Source organism: Lagenorhynchus albirostris, chromosome 7 (assembly GCF_949774975.1).
Source record: "Lagenorhynchus albirostris chromosome 7, mLagAlb1.1, whole genome shotgun sequence".
In the NCBI taxonomy this organism is placed as follows: Eukaryota; Metazoa; Chordata; class Mammalia; order Artiodactyla; family Delphinidae; genus Lagenorhynchus; species Lagenorhynchus albirostris.
Genome location: NC_083101.1, coordinates 9169062 through 9194803, shown reverse-complemented (window position 1 = coordinate 9194803; position 25742 = coordinate 9169062). Strand labels below are relative to the sequence as shown.

At 57.8% G+C, this 25742-nt stretch overlaps 1 protein-coding gene across 3 annotated transcripts in view; it reads left to right on the top strand.

Moving 5' to 3' along the window:
- The first annotated feature begins 1969 nt into the window (after positions 1-1969).
- LMX1B (LIM homeobox transcription factor 1 beta) overlaps positions 1970-25742 on the top strand; it is a 79996-nt gene continuing 56223 nt past the window's right edge. For all 3 annotated transcript variants that reach the window (XM_060154339.1, XM_060154338.1, XM_060154336.1), the window contains exons 1-2: positions 1970-2139; positions 2988-3174. In XM_060154339.1, the coding sequence (XP_060010322.1) occupies positions 2001-2139; positions 2988-3174 (326 nt within the window). In that variant the 5' untranslated portion in view covers positions 1970-2000. The remainder of the gene's footprint in view (positions 2140-2987; positions 3175-25742) is intronic.

Here is a 25742-nt window from a genome sequence, read left to right as displayed (position 1 = left end):
CCGCGGCACAGGGGGCCACTTCTGACCAAGCCTCCCGCAGGCTCCAAATCCGATCTGCCCTCTCGCCTCCAGCGGGGTCAGGGGACCCGCCTCCCTTGCCTTCCGCCCCCGCCCCGCTCCGCGCCAATGCTCCGCTCCGGGAGGGGCTCGGGCTGCCCCGCAGCGGCTCGCAGGGTCAATCTGCTCCTGCCTCGGGGCTGCATCGGCCGCCCTGCTCCCGGGCGAGCCGCGACTCCATGCGGACCCCGGAGGCCGAAGACACAGCCGGCCCGCGCGCGGTGCACTGCAGCCGACGCAGCGGCCTGCGCACCCAGCGCTGGACTCGGCCGCTCGGTCTCTCCGGCCTTTCGTTCCCCAGTGCCGAGGCCCACGCTGCCCAGGCTGGCCAGGGCCCTGTCCCTGCCGGGCACGGCCTACCGACCCCGGCAGGGTCCCTCCGCCACCAAAGGTCGCCTATCCCAGCGATCAATCCGGTTTCCTTCGAGCAGCCCAACGCACATCTTCCAGGGTCTTCAGTCCGCGACCCTCGAGCCACCACTCTCTACCCATGGCCCTCACTCCCAATCCTGTGAGGCCAGGTTCTCGTCCATTGCCCCACCCGTACCCGCGATCCCTTTCTCACACCTAATCATTCTCTAAACTCTAGGTCGCCTGAAACCGGGCCTCACCTTTCTTGCCTTCCCAGTGTTCCCATCCTTGATCCCGGGGCTCTTCCGGGATCTTCGCTCACCTCTCCACCCAATCTCTGCCACGCCTGACGCTTTCCCGGACCCACACCCCAAATCTGGAGCCAAATCCCCCTCTCCCCGAGCCAGGACTTTGGCAAATCCTGAGCCAGCAGCCCTCCCCTCCTGCCAGTCCCCGTCCCTCAGTCCAGGCAGCCAGCCCTCTCCACGGACGAAACCGGCTCCGGGAAGGCGCCGCCACCCGGGGGACGCCAACTCAGCCTGGTGCGACCTACCTCGGCCAACAGTCGGGGTCCCCGGGCGGCCACTCCCGGCCGGCGCCGTCCCCTGGTGGAGCCGCTGCGCTCCCCGCCGTCCGTGCAGTCTGGCCTCGCTCAGGGCCACTCCTCTTAGCGCTGAAGCTTTACAAAATATTAATAATAAAGAAGGCGAGAAAGAAAAAAAGAAAGCCTTCATTCCCCAACTCCCAAATCAGTTTTTCAAGGGGGTGGGGCAGAAGGATTTGTTTCGAAGGCGACCCAAACTTCTGCGAGGGGCCAGCGGGGCGCTCGGCCTGGCCGGGGCGCCCAGGTCCGCACTCGGGGCCGGGCACGGCGCGGGGCGCAAGCCGGGGGCGCGGGGAGCCCTCCCGCGGGGAACGGGGGGGCAGCGACGGCACTATTTGACGTGGAGCCTCCGGCTCATCCCGGCGCAGGGATACGAGGCGCACCAATGAGTTCAAATGTCAGGAAGTTTGAGGAGGGGTGAGGCGGCTCCCGGCTGGAGTATCCCTCCGCCGCCAGCTCCAGCTCTAAACCGAGCGGCTCCTCGGGCGCACTATGGCACTAGAGTAGTTCGGGGAACGCGCCTGGAATTCCGCGGCCCGCTGCGCCCCGCCCGGGACCCCGCAGCGCCGCCCGCGCCCCCCCGCAGCCCGCGGAGCCGCCCCTGCACCCCCCCACCCCCTCCCCCGCCCGCCGCCGCCGCCGCCGCCGCCGTCTCCTCCCCGCGGCTCCGTCTGCTGCCGCCGCCGCTGCAGCCCGGCTCCGGGGCTGACAAGCAGGTGACAGAGGAGCCGGCGCGCGTGGCTACGAGTGCTCGGGAGAGCGCGGCGCGGACTGCAGCCGCCCCGGCCCTCCCGCACGACGCCGGGGCCCGGGGCCAGCGCGTCGCCGCTCCGCGCTCGCCGGGGCAGCCGGCGGCCCCAGCCGCAGCCCCCAACCCGCGGGGGCCGCGCCTCCCCGGCTCCCGGGCCGCGGCGGCGGCGGCGAGCCGGCAGGCGGGCGGGCGGGTGAGCACCCTGGCCGGCGGGGCTCGCAGCGCGCCCCGCGTCCCATGGATATAGCAACAGGTCCCGAATCGCTGGAGAGGTGCTTCCCCCGCGGGCAGACGGACTGCGCTAAGATGTTGGACGGCATCAAGATGGAGGAGCACGCCCTGCGCCCCGGGCCCGCCACTCTAGGGGTGCTGCTGGGTGAGTGCGGGGTCGGAACGCCCGAGTGGTCACGGGCAGGGGACAGGGGTCTCGTTCCGAGGTGGACACAGGGTTCCAGGCCAACGGATAAAGACAGTGGTTTGCAGAACATGGGGGCGTGGGGGACACAGAGAGAAAACTCCTGGAGTGATCACCAGAGGGGCAACAGGCAGGCACGCCTAGACAGGCATCCTGAGGGGACAGAGGTATGCAGGGACACCACCTAGGAGGAGCGAGGACAGGACAGCTCCAGCCGCCACCCCCCATCCTCACCGGGCCTCAGTTCCAGAGCTGCCACTCCGGGCGAGAGGTAGGAGGCGGGTGGCAGGGGTGATGGAGGACTCAAGTAGTCAGTCACCTTGGCAAGCTTGAGAGTGGTGCCAGGTCACCTGGGAAGAGGGAGTCTCTAAGAGGGAAATGTTCCCTGGGTCAGCTAAACCACAGATTTTGGGGAGATGAGAGAGAGAAGACAACGAACGCCACCGCGGGGCGTGTCAGCCAGCGGGCGCCTAAGCCTCACCTCTCCTGTCTCGGTCCCAGCCGGCTGCCCCGCGCCGTGCTCGTTCTCATATATATTATCACCAAGCGCTCGATCTCCGGAGAAGGGGAGCGCGCAGCGCCGAGCCGAGGCTCCAGGCCCGCGGCCTCTCCGCGGCGGAGTCCGCTGACTGGGACGAACTAGCTGAGGCTGCCCGGCCCCTGGCGCGGCGGCCGGGGAAGCGCAGGCGGCGGACGGCGGTACCGGGCTGCCCTCGCCTTTGGGGCCGGAGCTGCGGGCACCGCGCGATCGGGACGCTGGGCCGGGCTGGTCGGCGCTGACGGCCCGTCTCTCGCCATGTGCGCTGCAGGCTCCGACTGCCCGCATCCCGCCGTCTGCGAGGGCTGCCAGCGGCCCATCTCCGACCGCTTCCTGATGCGAGTCAACGAGTCGTCCTGGCACGAGGAGTGTTTGCAGTGCGCGGCGTGTCAGCAAGCCCTCACCACCAGCTGCTACTTCCGGGATCGGAAACTGTACTGCAAACAAGACTACCAACAGTAAGCGCCTCTCGTCCTTCTCCTTTCCCGCAGCCGCACGGCACTCCAGCCCGGCCGCCCCCCTGCCATGTCGGGCCCGCGTCCGCCCTGCCGCCGGCCCTGCGCGCCGCTGGGCCCGTCAGCTCCGAGAACTCCGCGGGTTGCGCGTCTCCCGGCAGGGCAGAGCCGTCCCAGCGCGTCCAGCACTGGTGGGGTAGCCAGGACCCTCCGGCAGCCCCCGTTGCCATCCTTTGTCCGGGAAACCTGCGCTGGGCCGCTCAGTCGGGGTGCGGGACAAGGCCCTGGGCCGACGAGGGGGTACGATGCTGCAGTCGTGGGACAGGGGCTGGCTTCACTGAGGCCTGCATTGGGGACCGAGAATTGATTTTTCAAATGAAAGCAGTGCTTTAGGGAGCCTGGCACTGGCGGTGTGCTTCCCCAGCCCAAAGGCAGGGTTTGTGTTGGTTTGGGATTCTTGAAGCAAGGAGGTGGAATGGCAGAGTGCTGAAGTGCCCAAGCAGCCAGGGATGCCCCCTTCCTGCCAGGCTTCCTGCTGCACTTTCAGTCCCTGATGGAGAGAAAAGGGTGTGCATTCTCCCCAAACCGTTCCATGCGGGAATTTTGCTCGTATAATTGTTGGCTGGAGAAGCTGTCTAGGAAGAGGACCTTAAGAGGTGGGAAACCACAACCTGGGTTCCCCATGGGGTGAGGAACTGGCCAAGTCAACCTTCCCCAGCAGCCCTTCTTTCTTGCCATGTGTATGTGTTGGGGCAGGATGGCTTGCTCCGCCCTGGCGGAGCCCAAGCCTCAGCGTTGAGGCCAGAAACTGGGCTGAGCCCTACCTACTGACTTTTGCGTTTAGCTGAGACTGTGGGTTTGTCTGGCAGGGGGCTCCTGGCAGACTGTGGGTTTGTCTGGCAGGGGGCTCCTGGCAGATAAGAGTAGATCCAGGTTTTGGTTTTTTCCTTTTTCTTTTGACCCTCTGAGTTTTGTGCCTGACAGTGTGATTAAGAGGGAGGCAGAGAGGAGCAACACGAGGAAGAGGGGTGTGGGGATGCCCAGGGCAGCAATTTGGAGACAAGCGGGTGCCTGTGAGAACTTTCTAGCGAAGCCCAGAAAACCGTTTCAGATGGGGCTGTAGGGTGGGTAGGCTGCTCGAGTGGTTTGGGCCTCAGAGGGGGGCTGTGTGTGCCCAAGCCTCTGGGAAAAGGCTGGGCTGCCAGTGCTTGGTAGTTAAGTGCAGCCTACCTGCTCTGCCCAGGGACTGTCCCTAAATCCAGGCCCTGATGGGAAGTGGAGCAGCTTGGCCGAGACCTGGAAATAGGTGGGACTGCAGGCCAGAGCCCTTGAGAGGGCGTCGGGTTCTACTTCAGAAGTCTCCATGTGCGCCCTACGCTAGCACCTATTCTGACGATGCTCCCCTGCTCTGGGGGCTCAGCAGGAGCTGCTTTTTCTGCCTTGTACTTCCTGCCAGCTGGGGGGCAGTGAGAGCAGGAACTGGGACCCTGTTCAGAGTCAGCTCTTCTGTGGTCCCAGAGACCTCCCCTTCTGGACCACCCCAGGTTAGGCACACTGCCACTGATCGTGTTTGTGCTGTGCCCCGGACTGATATGATTCTACTTCCAGGAGAAAATGAGGCCACCGGTCAGCTCTGCCACAGGCAGGCGTACTGCAGCGTAAAGTGATGAAAGTAGTTTGGGGTAGATGTGATTGGAGGCTTGGGGCTGGCCCCTCAGCAGGGCTCACCGGTCTTAAGTCCACACACATCCTGCTGTCCTGCACCCCTCGCCTTGCTCTGTTTGCCTGACCCTGAGCGCGGTTGTGGCAGTGCCACTCCCCGCACAGCTCAGCCTGGATCACTTAACACGTGCGGGCTGGAGGCCCAGAAAACTGGAAATGGGCCTCCGAATCATTTGTGCAAATTTTTGAAAAAAATTTTTTTTTACATTTTGTAAAGACTCTTTCCAGCCTCTTGTACATATCTGCTCACTCTCTCCTCCCCACCCCTCAGTCATTTACAGAGCTTTTCCTTAAAACAAGGAGAGGATGCCCCCTGGTTCTTCAGAGCACAGAATTGTAAAGTCACAAATGTTGAGCTAGATGATCCCTTAAAGCTGAATGGCCAACTCCCTCATTTTACAAAACAATTAAACATTAAATAGCGATTGCTTTGCCGAAAATATGTTTGTTTAAAAAAGAAAAAAGGGCGCCTAAGAGCTTTCTCCCTCAGTGCAGTTAGGGGTGTGCTGGCGGGTGAATTTTGGTTCAGGGCGAATCTCCAGCTCGAGTCTAGGTCCCGAGGGCAGCAGGCGGGCATTATTCATGCCTCTCACGGTGCCTTCCTCTTTCGCGCCCCCCCCTTTCTTCCAATAATGCCAATTAGGTATCTGCACTAGGCTGGCCAGTTGGGGGCTGAAGGGGGATTGTTGTTATCAAGACAATTCTGGGGACAAATACCCAGTCGGATCTCGCATCAGCTTTTCTCTGGGAGAGCCAGCGCAGAGACGCAGGCGGGGGCTCACTGGGAAGCGATGTTCTTTGCACAGTAAAAATGTATTTCACGATTTATTTTTTTCTTTGAGGATCGCAGATGCATATTTATTGCATCTGTGCGTAAATGCTTTTCAGACGAGAATCCAGGCAAGTGGGCGCAGGAACGTGCCTTCTCAATTTTGTGGAGTCTGTGCGTCAGCGGTATTGGGAAATTAACACACACTCCCGCCATAACTTTTGAAAAATGTTTCTTCGTCTCGATAGGAGTTGCCGGGCTCGGTCCTTGGAAGGAGATTGCTATTTTTATTAAGCGCCTCTTCCTCCTTTCGATTTGTTTTAGAGATCCGGGACACAGACCCAGAGGCACAGCGTTATTTTATGCACCACGGGGTGATTAATTGACGTTTGGGTGCATTTAATAGCGTTTGATAAAATCCACCCGCACGTCCTGGACCTGCAAAGCGGAGCGCAGGCCACCACGGCATTTGTGCATTTTCACGCATAACTCGAAGTCTCCTTTTTCTCAGTACGTGTTTTTCGGGGGCTCCTTCAGGGGGAAAAAAAAAATCATCGGATAGTTCTCCTATGCCCGAGCCTCTGGCCCCTCGGCAGCCCGAGCTCCTTCTCGGACAGAAAACCCGGTTAGAAACCGGGAGGAAACGCGGCCTCCAAACGCAAAATCACGAACACCTCTCTCCTTCCTTCACCGGAGAACGCATTTTTAAAAAATGACAACATAAATCCCTCTCCTCAATTTTTTTTCTTTGCCGCTTGGCCAAATAGAATTATGTAACTCTCTTTTCCTGCCGTCTGTCGCTTGTCTGGAAAGGGTTTCTATCTTTCTATCCCGAGGAGGTGGCGAATTCCGGGAGGAGGCTCCGGAAGGGGGGAGGGTCGGTGGAGAGTCCAAAAATCTGTCACAAAATGGAGCCTAATCGCTTGTAAGACAGCTCCCAGGTCTGACGACCCGAGCCTCGTCGGTGTGCGAGCCGGAGCCTGCGTGCGCCCTGCGCCTACCTCGGCGTCCCGGGCTGGCGGTGCGCTTCTGCCACCGGGCCTTCCCGGGCGGCCTCGCCTCTCTGCCGCCGAGCCCGCGCCGGTCCCCTGGGCCTCGCCTGCCCAGGTAGGATGCGCCCACTGCAGCAGGAGTGGGGCAGCGAAGCTTTGATTGAGTTTCACAAAAAGCCGTCTGAGTCCTGGGGTGATTTTTTTTTTTCTTCTTTTAAATTTACCCCAGCTGGCTGCGGCTCCAGTGGCCCAACCAGCTCTTCCCAGCACATTCCTTTCCTGGGAAGTGTTTACACCGGGAAAGGCCTTCCTGGGAGGCTCACCTCTCCTCAGAGCGGCGGGTGTGGCGCACGGGTAGAGCAAAGTCAGGCCCCAGCCTTTTCTGCCTGCTGCTTCTTCCAGTTTGGGAGACCTCCCTTAGGCCCTGCTGTAGGGTGCCAGTTACCAGCAGCATCCCCTCCACCAGTGGGTACCCCAGCTGGCATGGCCCCCATCAGACCAATTCGGAGCTGCAGACACCCCTGCCCACAGTCTGGGCCAGAGGGCCTGTCCTGGAAGTGGATGTTCTTGGAAGGAAGAGCCAGCGCTTTCCCTTATTAAAAGGCCTCCGTAGTGCTCTTCCTGGAGATCTAAGGGCTGAAAGGCTCACTCTGCCAGCCCAAGTCTGGGGACCCTCTGGCTCCTGGGAGGGCACCTCTGCATTTAACCCTAGCACGTTGGCTGTAGGCGGAAAGGTAACCAAAGGCCTTCCTGAGGTTGCAGTTCTCCGCTGCTGAACAGAGACATTATTCACAGCTGACTCCCGGCTCACCCTGTATTCCCTAGGCTCTGGGCTGGTATAGCCTAATTTGTTTGCTGGGTTTTTCTCGAGTGGGGGAAGCAGGCTGTGAGGATCTCCTCTGGGGTATGTGATTGGTGACCCTCAGCTCCCTCCTGTCTGCCCATTGGAGCCAGGCTTAGGACCGCAGAGCCTTGACACCTACCTGAGCCTCTTCTGTAAAATGGGGGACATAGCCACCCGGGGGAAAGTATTCTTATAAGGATTGGAGATAACATGCCCCAAAGGACCTGGCATCTTGCCTGGCATGTTGTTAATACTCTGGAAATTATTGTTGTTACTTTATCACCATCAGCGTGGCAAGGAATGCCTTGTCTCCAAGGCCACACACCAAACTGCCCATGGGTTCCCTGCCAAAGAGAGGGGCAGCTGGCATGCTAGGCTTGTCATAAGCCTCTGTGCAGGGAAGATGAGGGATACCCTGGGAAAACCATTCCCTTTTCCTTAGTGGGACAGTGTGAGACAGACCTGGGTTCACAGCCCAGCACTCAGTAGCTGTGTGATCTTAGTCAAGTGGCTGCCCATCTCTGAGCCCCATGTTCTCCATCAGCAAAGTGGGGGTGATGATATTTCTCAGGGTGGTTGTGAGGATTACACGAGGTACCTGGGTGGGGGTGGGGAGGTTTCAGTAAATGTTTCACACTTCATGGGATCCAGTATCCTCTCCTGCACTTCGAGAGAGGCAGAAAAGCTTCTGATTACATGAGTGAAAACAAATGCCCACTGTGCATTTGCAGGAAGGGCAGGCAGCAGGGTGGGCCTGGTGTGCTGACCTGTTTCTCCTTGGGGGTTGGAGGTTGGACTAAAGCAAAGATCCTTCCACTGGGGAACAATTGGAATCTACCTGGTCTGCATATAACTTGGAAAAGCACACAATAGTATAATTTAATATTTGGAAAACTGTTCATGCTCATTTGTTTTTGTGACTCAAATGACAGAAAATAAAGCTCAACCGACATCTCCGAGGCTGCAGGGGAGAGTCAGAAGAGGGGGGGTGTGAGGGAGAGATCCAAGGATTTGTATGTTTTTCAGGTGAGAGACACCAGCCTGGGCAGTCAGGAGGCTCCTCCAGCCCAAGGAGGTATTTTTGGTCCATGAAAACTGGCAGTGCTTCCCCAAGGAACTTCCTCTACCCTGCAGCTGTGAGGTTTTTAAAACAGAAAAGGGAAAACACACACACTCACAACCACCCAGTCCTACTTTGGCATTAGTTAGGCGGAGAGACGGAGGATACTCTCAATGACGTGAGTTATAACTTCCAATTTGTTGGACGCCACAGTCAGGCCCCAGCTTCAGGGGGGGGAAGAAGAGAGGGGTGGTCCACTCATCCAGGGAGCTCCTGTGAGCTGTCATTCAGTTGAGGGTGCAGGAGGACCCAAGGCCCTTGGCTCTCTGGCTGACCCAGCCCTCTCCAACCCCCAGATTCTGTGCTGATGGCAGCAGAGAGCAAAACCAAAATTATATACATTTATTGCCACTGCAGTCAGAAGTGGGGAGGCGGTGGTATTGAGGGGAAGGCAAGGCTGAAAACCATATTTGAAAAAGTTGATTCACGAAGGCAGAGGAAGTGAAGTGGCAGACGTTTGCCATTTCATCAACCGGCTGGTGTTCTCCATTCATATCATAAATGTCTCCTGTCATTTGAAGCCAAAAGCAACATGATTTGGTTCCCCGGTGGCCTATAGAGTTTTTCTCCTTTTTTTTTTCTTTTTTTCTGTGTGTGCAGTAAATGTTTATTTGTTAATAATATACTTTAAACAGCCTAGCCTTGACCTCAAGTCGCCTGAAGCATCCATCTTCTCTCAGAAAAATCTTTCAAAGTTTGTGTAATTTTCGGGGGGAAGGTGTAACTGACAGGGCCGTGAAGGGCCAGTGTTTGCTTTAACTACTGCAGTGTTGGCAGTGGAGGGGTATAAGGGGCCACTGTGCTCCGAATGGCAACTTTTTTGAGTTTCAGGCCTGGCTGACAGCACTTCCTCGCTGCCCTTTACCTTTCCCCGGCCTGATCAGTACAAATAAATTTCTGCGTGGGCCCTTCCTTTGTTATTTCTGGGGCAATATTGTATCCATTTCTTTTTTTCTGTTTTAATATTTATTTATTTATTTGGTTGCACCGGGTCTTAGTTGTGGCATGCATGTGGTATCTAGTTCCCCGGCCAGGGATCGAACCCAGGCCCCCTGCATTGGGAGCATGGAGTCTTAACCACTGTGCCACCAGGGAAGTCCCTGTATCCATTTCTGTTCAGCTTCTTGAGAGGCAGCTGCTGGACCTGCCTGGTGGACCCCGGAGCGCTGAAGGGAGGTGGGGGAGTATAGGGGTCTGGGGGGAGGGGGCTTTGTCCCAATTGGGAGCCAGGCCCAGACCTGGACCAAGTGCGCCGGCTGATGGCGGAGCACCTGGCTGGCCTGGCACTTGGTGAACTGGGGGGGGAAAACCCGGTTCCTGGAATCTGGTTCCAGAAGAAACCAAGATGTTTGCTGCTTCCTAGCCGGCCGTGCTGTAAGAGGTTTCCTCGGGAACTGTGAGCTGGTTGCCAGCGGGGAGGGTCCTGTAGGCTGCCCAGAGCATCAGAGGTGCCCACCAGGGCTGACAGGAGTCAGGAGACCACCGAGCAGCTGGCTAGGTGCAGGAAGATGAGTGAGCGTGCTGGAACACCGTGCTGCCAGAGGTGCCTCCCCACCCCCAGGTGCCTCTGCCGGTGCTGCAGCAGCGACGATGGTGAGAGGGGAGGAGCTGGGTGTGACTGCTGTTCCCCCCTCCCGCCTCCTGCTATCCTCCAAGACTCAGTGACTGTCGTCACGTGACTCCTGAATTGCCATAGTTGCTGGGCTGGCTGGGTGTGGGCACCCGCCCAGGCCTGGAGTTGCCCGAGCCTGTGGCGATGGAGAGGACCACGGTGCTCTGGGGCCCACCTCCTCTAAAAGGAGGGCCCTCTGAGCGGGGCACATTTTCTCAAAGGAAACAGCAAGATTGCAGTTACAGATCTGGATTGAAAATGTCTCTGGCTCCCAGTGACACAGGCCAAGGGCATTTAGGGAAGCTGGTGCCTCTTCCCAAGCTCCAGTTTCTGTCTCTGTGTAACAGGGGTGATAATCCCAATCTCACAGGGCTGCTCAGAGCAAAGTGAAACCCAAAGATGCCAGGCTTCCTTCGGCATTCAGTCAATGTATGTTTCCTTCCTGCCTGCCTGGGAAGTAAGCCGGAGGCTCCCTGCCCGGCAGGAATGCATTGTCTGCCCTGAGTGGGAGGCCCAGAGAGTGGAGCCTCCTCAACAGGCCTCCTGGAGCAGCCTTGCCCACCCTCTCGCTCCTCACCCGGGTCTAGGCTGGTGTTTTTGAATTTTTTCCTTGCAAAAGGAATGGGGCAGGTCTGGCTGTCAGAAACTGGTCCTTGGAGGCGGGCAGCCAGCAGCCTGTGGATGGGCCCTCGTCACTCCTGAAGCACGTAAGTCCCCAATTTTCCCCAACAGATTCTTGAGCGTGGCCGGTGTAGATGTGAACGGGCAGAGCAGAGCCTCACTAAGCCCAGAGGGGCAAGCCACAGCAGTGCACCTAGAAGGAAAGGAATGGGTGTTTCTCCAGTGCCTGGATGTGCACTGACCTTTTTTGCTCTAGCTCCATGTGTAGGTGAGCAAACCCAGGCTGAGGGAGTTAAGTCACTTCCCTCAGATCCGAAGTTACTCCTGTAGCAGATTCTCCCCCCACCCGCAGCAGGTCTAACTGCCAAAGCGGATGGGAGCCACCCCCTTACTTCCGGAAGCCCCAGATTCCCACTTTGGACAGTCGTAGTGATTCTCCCTAGAGCACCCAGCGTGGAAGGGTGGGTGTGTGTGTGTGTGCAGGGGGTGGGGGGATCACTGCCCTTTTCCCGCCGGAACGCCCCCAGTAAGGCCAGTCCTTGCCAGAGAAAGAAAAAGGTTAGAATAACTGCCTTTCTCCGGGTAGGGAGCTTCCTTCAGCGCCCCCCCCTCCGGCGCGCGGGCGGGAGGGCTCTCGGCGGTCTCCACCCGCGTTCTCCTCCAGGCCCACCTCTCGGAGGGTTCCTGCTCTTCGTTCTCCTTCACCCCCGAGTGGCGCAGCGCCGTGCACGGGCTCCTTGGCTCCCGGGCTCCTTGGTCGAGCCGCGGGCGCCAGCGGCGGTTGATGAATTTCGGTGTCACCAGGGGTTTAGCCCGGATTTGGGAACCGGGGGCTCTAATACGCGCACACGGTCCTGCCCTTTCTAAAGCGCAGCCCTTTCACCCAGCCGCTGATTTATGAAGGAATCCGATCCCGGGACGGGCTGGGCTGGAGCCGGGAGCCCGGGACCCCCGAGGCAGCCTTCGGGGCTCTTTGTCGTTGCGGGGGCCCTTGGCGGCTGCGGGTGTTCTCCTGGGCTGGACTCGGGGAGCTCTGCAGGGCGGGGCCTCCCGCGGCCCAGGAGTTCCCTCCGAGCCACTTAAACGCTCTGGAAGGGAGCAAGGCTGGCGGAGAGAGTTCGCATTTTCTTTCGGAATTGAGCAAAGCCCTCGCCCCTCCCCAAGCCCTCCGATCGACCCCCTCGGGCAGGCCCCAAAGCGGCGAGATCGGGAGGTTTGTTTATCGAGGGAATAGAAAATTGAAAAAAAGAGTCTAAGACCTTTTTCCCGCCTGAGAAATGTGCAAAGTCCCTCAACTCCTGGAGGCGGCGAGGCGCCCGGAGAGCCGAGTTCCCGGCGCGGACACTGGGGCCGACCCAGCCCCCTCCCTCCGGCGCCCCCGCCGCACCACGGCGGGAGGGCGGATTTTTTTTCAGATTCGGTTTGCAGGGGGGAAATGGGGTTGTATCAATCCACAAATATTTACTCTTAACAGACTTGTATCTGTGGAGATTTCGAACAAAGACAGTTTAGGGGGATTACAAAAACCCTAAACCCCGTTTTTCTCCCGGACTTGGTGCTTTAAATGCCAATTACAGGCGAGCCATATCCAACAGCAACGGGGGGGAGGCGAGCAGGGTCCGGGGAGGGAGTGGGGGGCGAGTCCAGCCATTAAATGTAACTTTTCATTATGAAAAGGATTTCGCCGGTTTTATCTTCTAATAAGATTATGTCACGAACACAAGTACCTAGGATGGTGCTGAGTGACAGGGCTCTGTCGTTTAATCAGAGGCTGCGCCGCTCAAACCGCGGGGCCCTTTGTCCGACGGAGTGAACGACGGAAACTTGCCGTCCTAATCCCCTTATTCATGTCAAGCAGAGAAAAGAAGCCGAGCACCTTACAACCGTGTCCCCTCCACCCCTTCCGAGGGCTCAGGGAGGAGGGGGGCTCTAACCCTGGCACCCCCCCCCCCCGCCCCGTGCCTTTCATTTCCCATCGCGCTTGGGTTTCCCGGGCCGCCAGGCGTTGCACCAAAGGTGGGGGAAGGGATTGCTTTGGAGGAGCCTCAATTGTCAGCTTCTGGAAAATGGGGCAGAGGACTCAGGATACAGAGGATACAGGTTGGTGGGGTTTTTTGCCTCCACTGATGGAGAGCACAGGCCCCATCTGACCCCTTTTCCCAGGAGAAGTGGTACTGGGTAGTGCACACCCACCATCCCCATTAAAGCAGGATTGAGAAGCAGGGAGAGGTCGAATGGAGATGCCAGCCTGGGGTCCTCGGCGGGGCGGATTTCGTTGGATCCCTGGGACTGCTGTCGCCATGCTGGTACTCCTGCGAGTTGACCATTCCCGGCCGCTCGCTGGGCCCCTTTCTTCGAGGGCGAATTCCTTTGTTCAACCCCTGCAGAAACCTGCTTCTCTGCTGGGCCAGTGGCGCCTCTATTCTCGCCACCGCCGCCGCCGCCACCCCTGTCCCACAGTGTGCAGATCTTTACTGCGGCGCTCGGGCCGCCCAGATCCAGGCAGGTCTACCAACCAGGCCCTCAAGGTCGCCTCCCTGCCCGAGCCCTGGCTGCCAGCTCCGACAACTAGAACTCCAGCCCCACAGCGGGCGCCGCAGGCGCGCACCTTTGTTGCTGGCACTCGCCTCCGGGCACCGTGGGAAGACGCGGGTGTCGAGAAGCCGCCGCGCACGACTCCGGGTCGCTGCACAGGCTGAAAAAACCAAAAGCAAAACCAACACCCAGCAAATGAAACCCGCGCACCCCCAGGGCTCCGCTACCCCCTCCAGAGGACCAGGCCGGCGACCTCCCTCCCGGCTTCTAGGATCTCAGACCCAAAGCCCCGGAGTCCACGGAGTTGGAGGGGGGACTTCGTAGGAATTTGTCTCTAATACACCCGACTCCTTGGCCTCCTTTTAAAGCTCTTAGGCTATGCTCCGGGGCAGCCTCCCGGGGACCCCAGTGCGCCCTGGGAGCGCTCCAGAGATGCCTGACTGCACGCAGTCTCCCTCTCGAGCCCAGGCTCCGGGCGTGGGGAGGATCGGGCTGAAAGCAGGGTGTCACCTCGTAAAAGCGACAGGCAAGGGCTATTTTATGGGAAGGGAGAAGGGGCAGGAAGTGATGCTTCCCTCTCTGGCCACTCTGGGACAGAGAGCCCCAAGGAGGGAGCCCCATCTGGGCAGGGGACAACCAGGGGGACAGGGCAGGGTCAAAAACAGTCGGGTCTGAGGCTCTTAAGCAGGGCATGGGGACCCGCCGGAGCTGGGAAGGGGACCAACGGACCTGGGGATCCGGAGCTCACCTCCCGCCCGTGCTCTCCCGGAGCCCCCTCCGCAGTCCTGGGCTCAGCCAGCATCCCTGGCCCTTCCTTCCAGGCCGGGGGCAGGCGGGGGAGAGACTTTCTCCCTCGAAACACTTGATACCAACTTTGTTTTTTTGGCAAGAAAAATAAGCCTTGTTTGGAAAGGGGGGTTGGTGGTCGAGTGAAGGAGGGAAGGAGCGAGCCGGCGGCAGCAGAGCAAACTTTGCGGATTAGGTTTCAGCGCCTCCGCCCCACCCCCAGCCCCGCGGCGGTGATTTGTGTGCGGGGGTCTGTGACCCTGCGAGGCATCAAAAGGCCCGCGGGAACCGGCCGAGTTCAGAGGGACAGTGGGCAGAGGGGCGGCCTAAGACAACGCAGATGGTTCATATCAGCCGGGCCGGGCCAGCCTTGGGCTCGCAGCGTCTGCCCGCTAGCCTGGGCTCCTCGGCAGGGGAGAGGCCTGGGGTCTTACAGGGAGGCCAGGGCCTGAGCGGTAATAGGGGGCCAGACACGCAGCAGTCGATGGCCAGTGGGCCCCAGCTGAAAGAAGGCCAGGCGGCCAGTGACACAGTTCTTCCTCCAGGCAGTCCTGACCCCATCCAGCTCAGGTGGAGCCTGACCTCCTGAGTAGCCTCGGAGAAGGGAGTGATCTTGAAAGGAGACCCTCCCGCCTCTTCCAAGAGGCCAGAATTTACCCCACCCCTGCCCTGCAGCAGCTGGGGCTCATCCAGGTCATAGTGCCCCTCCCCAAGGGACCATTTAGTAGCCTTTTTCCTCTCCAGGAGGTGCCCTGTCTTCTGCCTGCCTGCTGTGATGGGTTTGGGAAGCCTTCTTCTCTCTCTGACATTCATTCACTCATTCATTCATTCTACCACTAATGTAGAATGCCCTTCCTCTCTCTGCACCCTTAGCCCTTCTGCCTGGCCTGGGCTAACTCCTTCCTCCCTCCTAGCTCCGAGGGAAAGCTAAGACAGAGGCTCACTCCTACCTTGGCCCAGAGCCTTGCTCTGGGGGCAGGGCCCTGTTTGGTTGGGGTGGGAGAGGTGCTTACCCACACCAGCCTTGGCTCTGAGCCTGCTGCCTCCCACCCCCAGAGCTGGAGTCCTGCTGTGGATAGCAGCATGGCCCTGGCTTCCCTACCCTGGTCTCGAGGACCTGGCTTCTCCTTGTCCTCCAGGGACCTCGGAGGACCAGGGCCACACCCACCACCAGGACCTTGGGCTGGTTTAGAATGTCCCAGCTGAAGGCCTCTTCAAGATCCTTGTAGAAATGGGAAAAGTGGGGCCCAGGTGTAGCCAGGACTTGCCCCAAATCTTAGTTGTAGCGGAACAGAAGCAGGAACCTCAGTCTGCCCTCTGCCAGGTTAGGAGTCTATGTGGCAACTCCACAATTCTTTCTAGAACCCTCTTCCAAACTCTGACTTTATCAGTGACCTAGTCTGTCCCCCTGGGCTGAGGTCACCGAGAGGGGAAGGTCCTATGATTCTGGTTCTTGAGAGGGGGTAACAGGCCTCCATGATGAAATGATTCTGTGAGCTTTCTGTATAGCATGTGGGTTTGGGAATTTTATCTTCTCAATTGGGACACTGAGGGACAAGAGCCAGGTGAGCACAGCGCCACATCCCACCACCTCTCCATCCTCTTAGTGTCAGGCTCCCAGACCCCCTGGGCTTGGCCCTTCCTCCCTACAGCAGGTCACAGGGAGGCCAGCAGCCTGGCCAGGGCCACAGAGGGCCACTGGGCTGCCAGGACCTCTCAGGGCTCCGTCTCCCAGGGTCCCTGCCTTGGGGGAGCAGCCGACTGGGTCATCTGTGCATGGAAGACACATCTGTCCTCCACATGTTGGAGGCCGAACAGAGGACATGTGGTTTGGGACGTGTTATCTTAATCATATTTATTAACCAATCCTGAAATTAAAAAAGTTTGATATTGTTACAATTCGGAAAAGATCCCCAAATCTACACCGCAACAGATCAGGAGAGACTGCCAGCGACAGGCAGGTTCCTTTCAGCTGGGATCAGGACACAGCTCTGGAAGTTCTTTGAGTTGTTCTAGTGCGGTGGGATCTCTATGCTGTGAAGTAACACTTACCGCTTTCATTTTCCCAAGCAGAGATCTGAAGCAGAATTAATTACCCGTCTTGACTGATAGTTGTTCTGTTGGAGTATGGTTCTAATCCTTATTAACATTCTCTAAAGTCAGGCATGAAATATGACTTTTGCACCACACTCTTTGGCATATGTTTTTCTTTTCCAGGATATTTTTCAGGCTATCTCCGAGCCTCACTGCTGTTCATTATTTTTGCCATAGGTCTAAAGTTGCCAGCCCCAGAGCCAGTCCCGCGCTGAGCACAGCCAAGGGGGGGGGGGGGAATGACACATCTCCCCTCACAACGCAAATTGCTTCTGATTATTGAGCTTTGAATGTTTTCTTCCATCATGTTTTTATTAAAAACTCCAGCATATTTACGCTCGATGGTGTCTTCAATTAGGTTTTTTTTTTTTTTTTAAAGCCGGGGGTTCCCCTTTCTATAGCAGCATGTAAAGAAAATAGTTGTTATGACCGCAAAATTACCGTCCAAGCCTGGTTCTAGTAAATCTGGCCCTGCTTTGACAAGCCCAGCAGGCTGGGAGCTTTTTTTCCTAAGTGTTCCAGCTGCTGGGGAAACAGACCAGGGAGGAAGCCCACAGAAGCATCTGTTCTGCAGGGTACTCGGAGCTCCTCTCAGGAGCTAACACTTCCCAAGTTTGTGAGCTGCAGAAGGGGGCCTGGCTGCAGGGGGCTTGCTGACGGGCAGGCCCAGCCCAGACAGCACACAATAGCGGCAGCAACAGTAATAACCACAGCTGATGCTTGTTGAGGGGTTGTGGTTCCTCAGGCGCTGTTCTAAGCTCCTCACATTCTTTCCAGAGATATGACAGGGGTACTGTTATTATTTCCATTTTCAGATAAGGCAAGGGGCACCGAGGAGTTGAGTAACTTGCCCAAGGTCACACAGCTAGCAAGTGGAACTGGGATTGGAGCCCAGGCATTCTGTCAGGAGAAAACGTTCAGCAGCCCTTTGGGAGGCAGATTGTGGCCCCTTGCTGCATTCCGTGCCCTGGTGGTGGCCTGGCCCCAGGCTAAATGTTATTTGTTGAATGGATGCTTCATAATTAAAGGCCAGTGTTCATAGCATGCTGCCTGTGGTAAAGGTTTCAGGGGGATCAGCTCATTGAATCTTCTCACTGCCCCGTGGCAGGTATTCTTATCATCATTTCCCATTTCGCAGCCTTGACCTGAGAGGTGCAACAGTTTTCCCCAAGGTCACGCAGCTTCAGGTAGCCATAAGAGCTACCGTCTATCCTGGGCACATGTTACGTCTAGGCTCAGGGCTAAGCCCTCGGCACCCCAGACCTTAGTGAGAATTCTTAAAAGGTCTGTTGTTTACCCAGATTTCCAGGTGACAGAACTGGGGCTCAGAGAGGTGAAACCACGTACCCAGGGTCACATAGCCAGTGGGGAGCTGCACCAGCATGTAGCCAGCATCTATAGGTGCCAAGGCTTGACTGTGCCTCAGCCTTGAGGGACCCGGGCTCGGGGGGGCTTTGGGACCGACCTTCTTGGTGGGTCTCACTTGGGCTGAACAGCTGTCCTGGCAGTAGGTGGGGCATATTTTGGCCATGATGGGAGAAGCCTGTCTGTGACCTGCCTCATGCTGAGCGGGCATGGCATCATCCCATCCTAGCCTCCCCTTGCCGATGGGGAAACCAGGGCACAGAGAACTTAAGTGACCTGCCCTGGGTCACACAGCTAGCGGGCAGCTGAGGAGAATCACACTCCGGTGTTCCGGCTTTGAGGCGGTGTTTCTCAGAGAGACTTGACTCACCATCTTCACCGTCAGCACTGTCAGCATCACGCATGACCGTCCCCGAGTGCCTTCTGAGTGCCTTGCAAACACCCAGTGACAGCAGGGCGGTTCCCAGAGGGAAGGTGCTTTTCCCGGTGTCACACTGCAAGATTCAGCCGGCCAGGGTGTGCCCTCCTGCTCTAGGCAAGGGGACAGGGGAGCAGGCCCAGCCCATGGATGGGATTCCTGCCAGCTCTCCCAGGGCTGCCTTTACTCCTGTCCTGCCTCCTGGGCTTGGGCTGCCGGTACAGCAGCTCTGGGCAGGCTCTGTCTGCCCTTTGAAGGGGACAGCCGCCTGAGCCTGTCACTTTGAACTGCAAAGGGGCCTGCGGTGAGGGCCCGGCCCCCTCCCACTTGTCCCTGCCCGCCCACCCCTCCAGGTCTGGTTCCAGTCGGCAGGCCTGGAGCCGGAGGGGCGGGCAGGGCGGCAGCCTCCCTGTGGGATGTCAGCCTGATAAGTGAGCAGCACAGACCCCTGGAGGAGGATGGAGCAGGCCGCCCACTGGTCCAGCCGTCCCACGTGGCAAGAGTTCAAGCCAGTCATTGAGGTGCCACGCTCCCACAGACATGCTCTGTTTCTGCAGAGAAACGCCTCCCCGACATCAAAGATTTAAATGAAAATAACCGTAATGATAGTAATAATAACAATAACTTATAAAAGGAAACATCTTGCCCTGGGGCACAGGGAGTGTCACGGAACCAACCACATGCCCTGCTTGGTGACTCCTCAGTGGCAGGAAGTCAGGAGGGGTATTAGGTAAGAGGCGGGTGCGCCTGGGCAGCTGGTTACCAGGAACCCAGCTAGGGGCCTTTTAGTTGCTCAGCCAGGTCCTGGCTGAGCTGGGCCAGGATGGGGCAGACCTGCCCTGCCCTCAGAGAGCTCCTGGGCTCAATGGGTGTCCTGGGGGTGGGGGCAGAGTTAAGTAGAAATCATGTCAGCACAGTCCCTGTGCCTGGAAATGTTGGCCTCTTCTCTGATTTTGTGACCCCAGAACTGATTCCTTGGGAGGCCGAGAACTTAACCAGACTCTTAACCAAGTAGACAGAGGAAAGATGCCAGTGCTTTGGAGCTTCAGGGTTCAGAGTTCGATCTAGGCTCTGCCACTTACTGGCTGTGTGACGCTGGGTTAGGTGCTTTCCCTGTCTGTGCCTCAGTTCCCTCAAAGTCTGTTGAGGACCAAGCACCTGCCTTAGGGTGACGATGAGATTTTAAAGGCAAAAGCAGGTGAAACGTCCTCAGGTTATGTGTGTGGCTCTTGCTGATATTGTTACTGATGCTCCCATAGTCCTTTGTGTTGGGTCTGAACAGGCATCTGGCTATGGATATACGTATCAGGCAGTCTCTTTGCCCCAGAGTTCATTGTGTGCACCATGCCTCGGCTAGAACAGGGCATGGCATGTAGTAGGTGCTCAGTTAGTACTGGAAGAAAGTATAGGGGACTAGCTCGTGGCTCGACCGGCTCGGCTGGATTCCAGGCTCAGCCTTTTTCTAGCTGTGTGACCCTTCTTTTAGCTGTGAACTCTAGCTGAGTTCCTCAGCTTCTCTTGTTGCTAAATCAGGGATAACCAAAACCCTAGCTTCTACGGTTGTTGTATTAAATGAGATGATGCATGCAAAGAGCCGTCCTGGTAGATGTGAGCTGTTTTTGTTATCGAGAAGGGCAATGAGCAGGGGTCTGGTTAATCACGCAAGACAGCAAGGGTCTGTGTACGGCGTTACCCTGGGCAGGTGCCTGTGAGGTGAGAGGCTGGCGCCAAGGAGGATTTGGAGAGGGCATTCCAGGTAGGGGCACTGGTAGCAGGAATATTAGCGGTTAAATTGGTGGGCCGAGAAAAGTGGGCTGAGACAGTGAGTCTGACTGGAGGGACTGCCTGGGGGCTGCTGGGACTTGGGGCTGCAGAGTGGGGCGGGGGCCAGTAGCTATGCAACGGGGTTTGGATTTTATCCTGTGGGCAGGAGGGAGCCATTGAAGGTTATTGGACAGGGGAGTGACAGGACTGGAGAGGCACTTTATGGAGATGACACCGGCAGCGTGTGCACAGGATTGGAGACTGGAGACAGGCAGGGGGAGGCTGCTGCCACCTGGGAGGCGAGGGCAGTGGAGGGGACTAGAGAGGGGACAGGTTCAAGCCAACTTGAGGAGGGAGCTCTGAGGGCCGAGGGGGGGTGGGCAAAGGGAGAGTCAGAGGGGCCTGGGGCTTGGAGCTGGGGTGACTGGAACCCCCAGGTTCTGAGCACTCTGGGCTGGACACAGCAAGGGTGAGCCACGTGGCTGGGTCCTGGCCAGGTCCAGCTTCGTGGGCACGTTAACCGGGCCCTCCACTTAGGAGGGCTTTGCACTCGGTTTAATGCTCTGCTGTCACCCTCGTGAAATTCTTAATATGTTTTGAACGAGTGCCCTGCGTTTTCGTTTTGCGCTGGGCTCTGCAAATTATGTAGCTAGTCCCAGTTCGCAAGTCTCAGGCTCTGGGCTCTTGGAATTGAGGCCTGGGAGGGCTCAAGCTAGAACCAGGCCTACGGGAATTAAGGAGACCTCCCTCTCTACCGTTGGCCCGAGGCTTGTTCTCAGATGGCTTCTTCCTGCTGGCTCTCAGCTTGGCCTTCAAAGCCTTCCTCAGTCAGGCCCTGCCTCTTCTCTCATTCTCTGACCTCAGCCACCAGCTCACCTGCTGTTCCCACACATCTCAGACACTTGTCCACATCTAGGTCTTACTCAAGCTGTACTGGTTGTTGCAGGATGTGTCCCTGGCCTCTGTCGTCCTATCTTCTTCTGGAGAAGTCCTCTGAAGGCCTGGCACAGGAGTCACCAGTGTCACAGAGTCTCCCTGGCTCTGTCCATCCCACCCCACTCCCCTTGGAGGGGAGCTTGGGTCTGTCTTGCAGTGCTTGTTAAACATGCAGATTCCTACTCCAGCTCTCAGGGTGAAGCCTAGGTATCTGCATTCCCAGCTGGCCCCTGGGGTTGCCTGTGCACACTGGGGTCTGAGAACCTCTGCCCCAGGTACCCCCAAGCCTGGCACAGGGCCTGGTACTGGAGAGGTGCTCCGTGTCTGTCTACCAAGTGAGTGAATGAGCTGTGGTTGTCTGTCATCTCGATGCGTGCAGCCTCCCTGCGGCCCAGCCTGCTGCCTGGTGTGGAGTGGCATCAGTGGGTGACTCTAAATGGTGGTGGGATGGCAGCCAGTGTGGATCTGGAGGAGGATTGGGAGGACACCTGACCATCCTAGGAACTCTGGCCGGGCCAGGGTTCTTCCCCTCCCCCTGAAACCCCAGGCTGTGGGTTGTGCCCTCTAGGAGACAGGAAGTAGGCAGAGCCCTTCCCCTCCCCCTCTTCCTAGAGGGCGGTCTGCTCCCAGTGTGGTCCTCTTTGCACACAATCGTAACAGCATGATAGAGGTGAAGGGCTTTAGGTTTTATTTCTTTACACTGCATAGGCACTGAGTTAAGGACTTGAATGATTTCATTAAACCCATACAGGTCTATGAGGCAGGGTCTGTTATTATTCCCATTTCAGAGATGTGGAAACTGAGGCACAGAAAGGGGAAGCCAGCTGTCCAAAGCCACACAGCTTAGCTCAGTCTCTCCACCGTTTGGCCTCTGAGACGTCCGATCCCCCTGTGGCTCCTGTTTGTGATATCCCAGGAAAGCAAATGCTCCGTGAGTGTCTGGGGAAGAGAAGGAGAGTAGAAGGAAGCCAGCCCACCCCCCATCCAACCGGAGGGACCCCTGCTCCAGGCAGGGCTGGGCTGGCACCATGAACCCAGGGTGAGCCGGACCATCACAGCCCGGTGTGCCTGGGGTCGGGGAGCGCAGGGGAGCTCAGGGGAGGAGCAGCTGACTCTGGCAGGTGGGCTGTGAGGGGGCATCCAGAAAGCTCCGTGGTGGACCACAAGACCAGGAAAGCCTCCTTGCCCAGTGGTGACCAGACTCTGTCAAGAGGCCTGGATGGTCCAGTCTCCACAGATGGCATTCCAGAATCAAAAGTGGAGCCCCTTCCATGCCAGGCCCGCGTGGGCACTGGGAAGGCCTGGGGAGCAAGACAGACGCAAGCCTTGTCCTTGGGGAGTTCATGACCCAGGGGGCAGACAGCATGGAGGAGACCCAGCCAGGCAGGCCCTGGGGAACTGAGTGGAGTGGGGTCCAACCAAGGGAAGACAAGTACAGATGCCAGGAGCAGGCCTGGCACATAGTAGGTGTTTAAGGACTGTTCCCATGACATTTTTCAGTTGTCCACCTGCTACAACAGCCCCTTTAATTAGCGCTCCAGAGGGCCAAGCTCCAGGCCCTCCCTAATGCCGTGACAGTGCTGTCTTGGATGAGTCCTTTGACCTTTCTGAACCTCAGTTTCCTTACCTGTAAAATGGGTGCAACTTTCCCTCCTCTCCAGGTCGTTGGAAAGATTAACCATAAGAGGACGTGAAGTGCTTAGCACAAAGCTCATCACTCAAAAAAAAAAATAGAGCAAAGAAAAATGTTTCCTTACAGCTGTTGTTGTGGTCATTTTATTAATAAGAATTCTAACAAAACAAACCACAGGAAGGCCAGTCTACCCCCTCTGAGCCCTCCAGAGACTGACTGAGCTCCTTTTCTCCCCTCCCTCCCACCTCCTCAGGGCCAGCCCCCATCTCTGCTCCCACCCCCACCCCTGCACAGGGAACAGAGGTGACTCAACTGGTCCAGACCTTGCTGGAGCTCCAGCCTCACAGGGGACAGAGCCAGGGAAGGACAGGGATGCTGAGGATAATCCTGTGAGTGGAGGGATGTGGTGAGGGGAGGGTCCTTAGGGATGGGGCACCTGGAGTAATGCTACCTGGAGAGGTGGGAAAGCCTTTACTAAGCAGGGGACATGTGGACAGAGCTGGGAGAGGCGGGAGGGGGGCTTTCCAGGCTCAGTGAATAGTGAGGCCCAAGGCCTGGAGGCGTGGAAGGTGAAGCACAGAATCCCTCCCTCCCCTCCCCTTCCTGCCCTGTCCCTGGCTGTCCTCCCCTCAGATTAGTGAGTGCAGTTTGGCTGATTTGGTTCAAGGTCTAGCACCTGCTACATGCAAGCCTCTGGCTAAGCTTATCACATGTACCCTGTGAAGCCCAATGACACACCTGCGAGGTAGGTGTGATTATCATTCCCATTTTACAGGTAAAGAGACTGAGGCCCAGAAGTGGTGGGCAACTTGCCCAAGACCACACGGCTGCATCACAACCGGGTCTGACTCCAGCCTCTGCCCCTCCCCCATCCCTTCCACTCCCCTTTTAGTCAACTGCTTGTCATCCACTCGCTCATTGCCCACGCCTGTCATGTCACATGCGGAACAGGCACGACCTCCTGGGGCTCATACACAGACGAGGGTGTGTGGACTCTTGGGACTGGGGAGATTGGGAGCAGTACAGGCGGAGGTGGACACAAGAAGTTTTTGAAAACCCACTTGCAATCAGAGGAGATGCTGGGGCGAGGGCGCTCCAGGCTGAGGGGGCTGCTTGGGCAGAGAGGCTGGCAAGCCCCGACCATACTAATAATTCTGTACACATTGCTGATGACATGACCCCATCAAAACCTCGGAGGGGGCTTCCCTGGTGGCGCAGTGGTTGAGAGTCCACCTGCCGATGCAGGGGACGTGGGTTTGTGCCCGGTCCGAGAAGATCCCACATGCCGCGGAGCGGCTGGGCCCGTGAGCCATGGCTGCTGAGCCTGCGCATCCGGAGCCTGTGCTCCGCGACGGGAGAGGCCACAACAGTGAGAGGCCCGCGTACCGCAAAAAACACAAAAACAAAACCAGCCTTGGAGGTTCAAAGGAATAAGTGTGTGTTTCAGAGCCTGGTGGTCCTGATCTTGGTCGCATTCCTTTCTGCCGTTTCACTGCCGTTTCTTTACCTATAAATTGGGCAATCCAAAAACCCAGATCAGGATTTTCAGCAAATGAAGAAATGGTAACTGCTATTTTTAAAGTAATAATAATAACAGTAATAACAATAATAATGACAATAAAAGTCTCTGAAGTTACAGCTGAGGAAACTGGAGCTCAGAGAGTTTTAAGTGGCTGCCCTGAGGTCACCCAGCTGGGAAGTGGGTGGTTTGGACTCAGGCCTGGGGGCTGTACCTCTTGGTGTGGTGGGTTGCTGCCTCCCCCCGAAAGGAGGGGAGGAGAGCCCAAGGCCTGATTTGAACCCAGGCAGTCTGAGCCAGCACCTGCCCTGTGGGCTGCCAGCCCTTCGGTGGTGGACAGTGGGAGGCATTTCACTCCCTCGGCCCAGGAATGGGTGCGGGGCACGAGGAGCTTGGAAAGGCTCTGATGGAGGAAGAGTGGGACGTGGTAGACCCTGGAGACAGGGCTTCTCTCCCAGACTAGGGGGTGTGGAGGAGGGCTTCCCGGAGGAAGAGCTGTCTGCACTGAGAGCAGAGGGATTATCCAGGTAAAGGGGGAGGGGAGCAGCTTTGGGCAGGGAGGACAGCATGTGCCAGGGCCTGGAGGTGGGCCGTGCTGGGGGCACAGGGAGAGGTCAGGTCACAAAGGCTATTAAAGGCTGTGCCAGGAGTCTGGCCTTTACTGGGGGGCCGCTGGAAGCCATGCAAGGATTCTAGGAGGGCAGTGTCATGGTCAGATTTGAATGAGGAAATTTACTCTGATGGCTGCGTGGTTTGCAGGGGGAGAAGGGTGAGGCCCGAGAGGAAGCTGTGGACATAGGGAGGGGGCCCTGTAAGGCCGTGTTCAGGTGTGCACACTGAATGCAGATGCTGTAAGCACAGATGGCCACGGGCATCTGCATGGGTGTCAAGAGACCTGAGCTCCATGAGGGGAACTCGGTGAATATGTGGTGACACGTGTCAGTAGGCACCAGGCATCCACGTCTGTGTGTACATGTACCTGGCATTCATCTGTGTGAGTCCGTCAGTGATGGTGGTACGTCCCTGTGTGTTTTCAAGGCTATTTGTGTATGTGCACACGTGACAGCTTGTGAGGTGGCAGCTCTCTGTCCAACTGTGCTGCCTGAGAGAGCCCCAGACAGCCTTGGGCCAGCTGGTGGGACCGGCCCAGCCTGGATAGATACCACCTGGTCTTGACACCCCATCCCTGGCCAGAGGCTGTCAGCTCCGCCTCCGCTTAGCTTTAGTGCCATGTCATCTATCAAGGGGTTATCGCTGCTGTAAATTGTCCCGAGCAGTTTGATCGCCACAGTACCTGCCTGGCTCCCTGCGGCTGGGCTGATGGCAGGCGGGCGGCGGGCGGCGGGCGCAGTGCACTAGCACAGGCAGCATCTGGAGAGGCAAGCTCGGAGCCTCCTCGGGGACCCTGGCTTATTCTCCTACATCTGAATGCCAGTGCATACGGCGGGCCGGCAGTGGGAAGGGACACGCCTGTGTGTGTGTGTGTGTGTGTGTGTGTGTGTGTGTGTGTGTCCTTGCATGTGCTGCTGTGCCCGTCCAGTGTGCCTACCCATCACCGTGTCACTGAGCTCAGGTCTCAGGGTGCACACGCATGTTTGTACCTGTCTGCCTGTGTCTGTGTGTGTCAGCGTGGGAGGGCATGCTGCCACGAGTGTGTCTCCGTGTGTGTGTGTGGACATGGGTAATTCCATGGCGGGTGGTGTGTGCACGTGTCTCATGGGGGGATGCCGTGTGTCGGTGTGGGTGTTGGCCACAGCGGGCTGATATGGCAGGACACAGGGAGGGCGTACACACATGTCAGTGAGGGCACTGCGTGTGTGTGTGTGTCTGTGTGTGTTTGG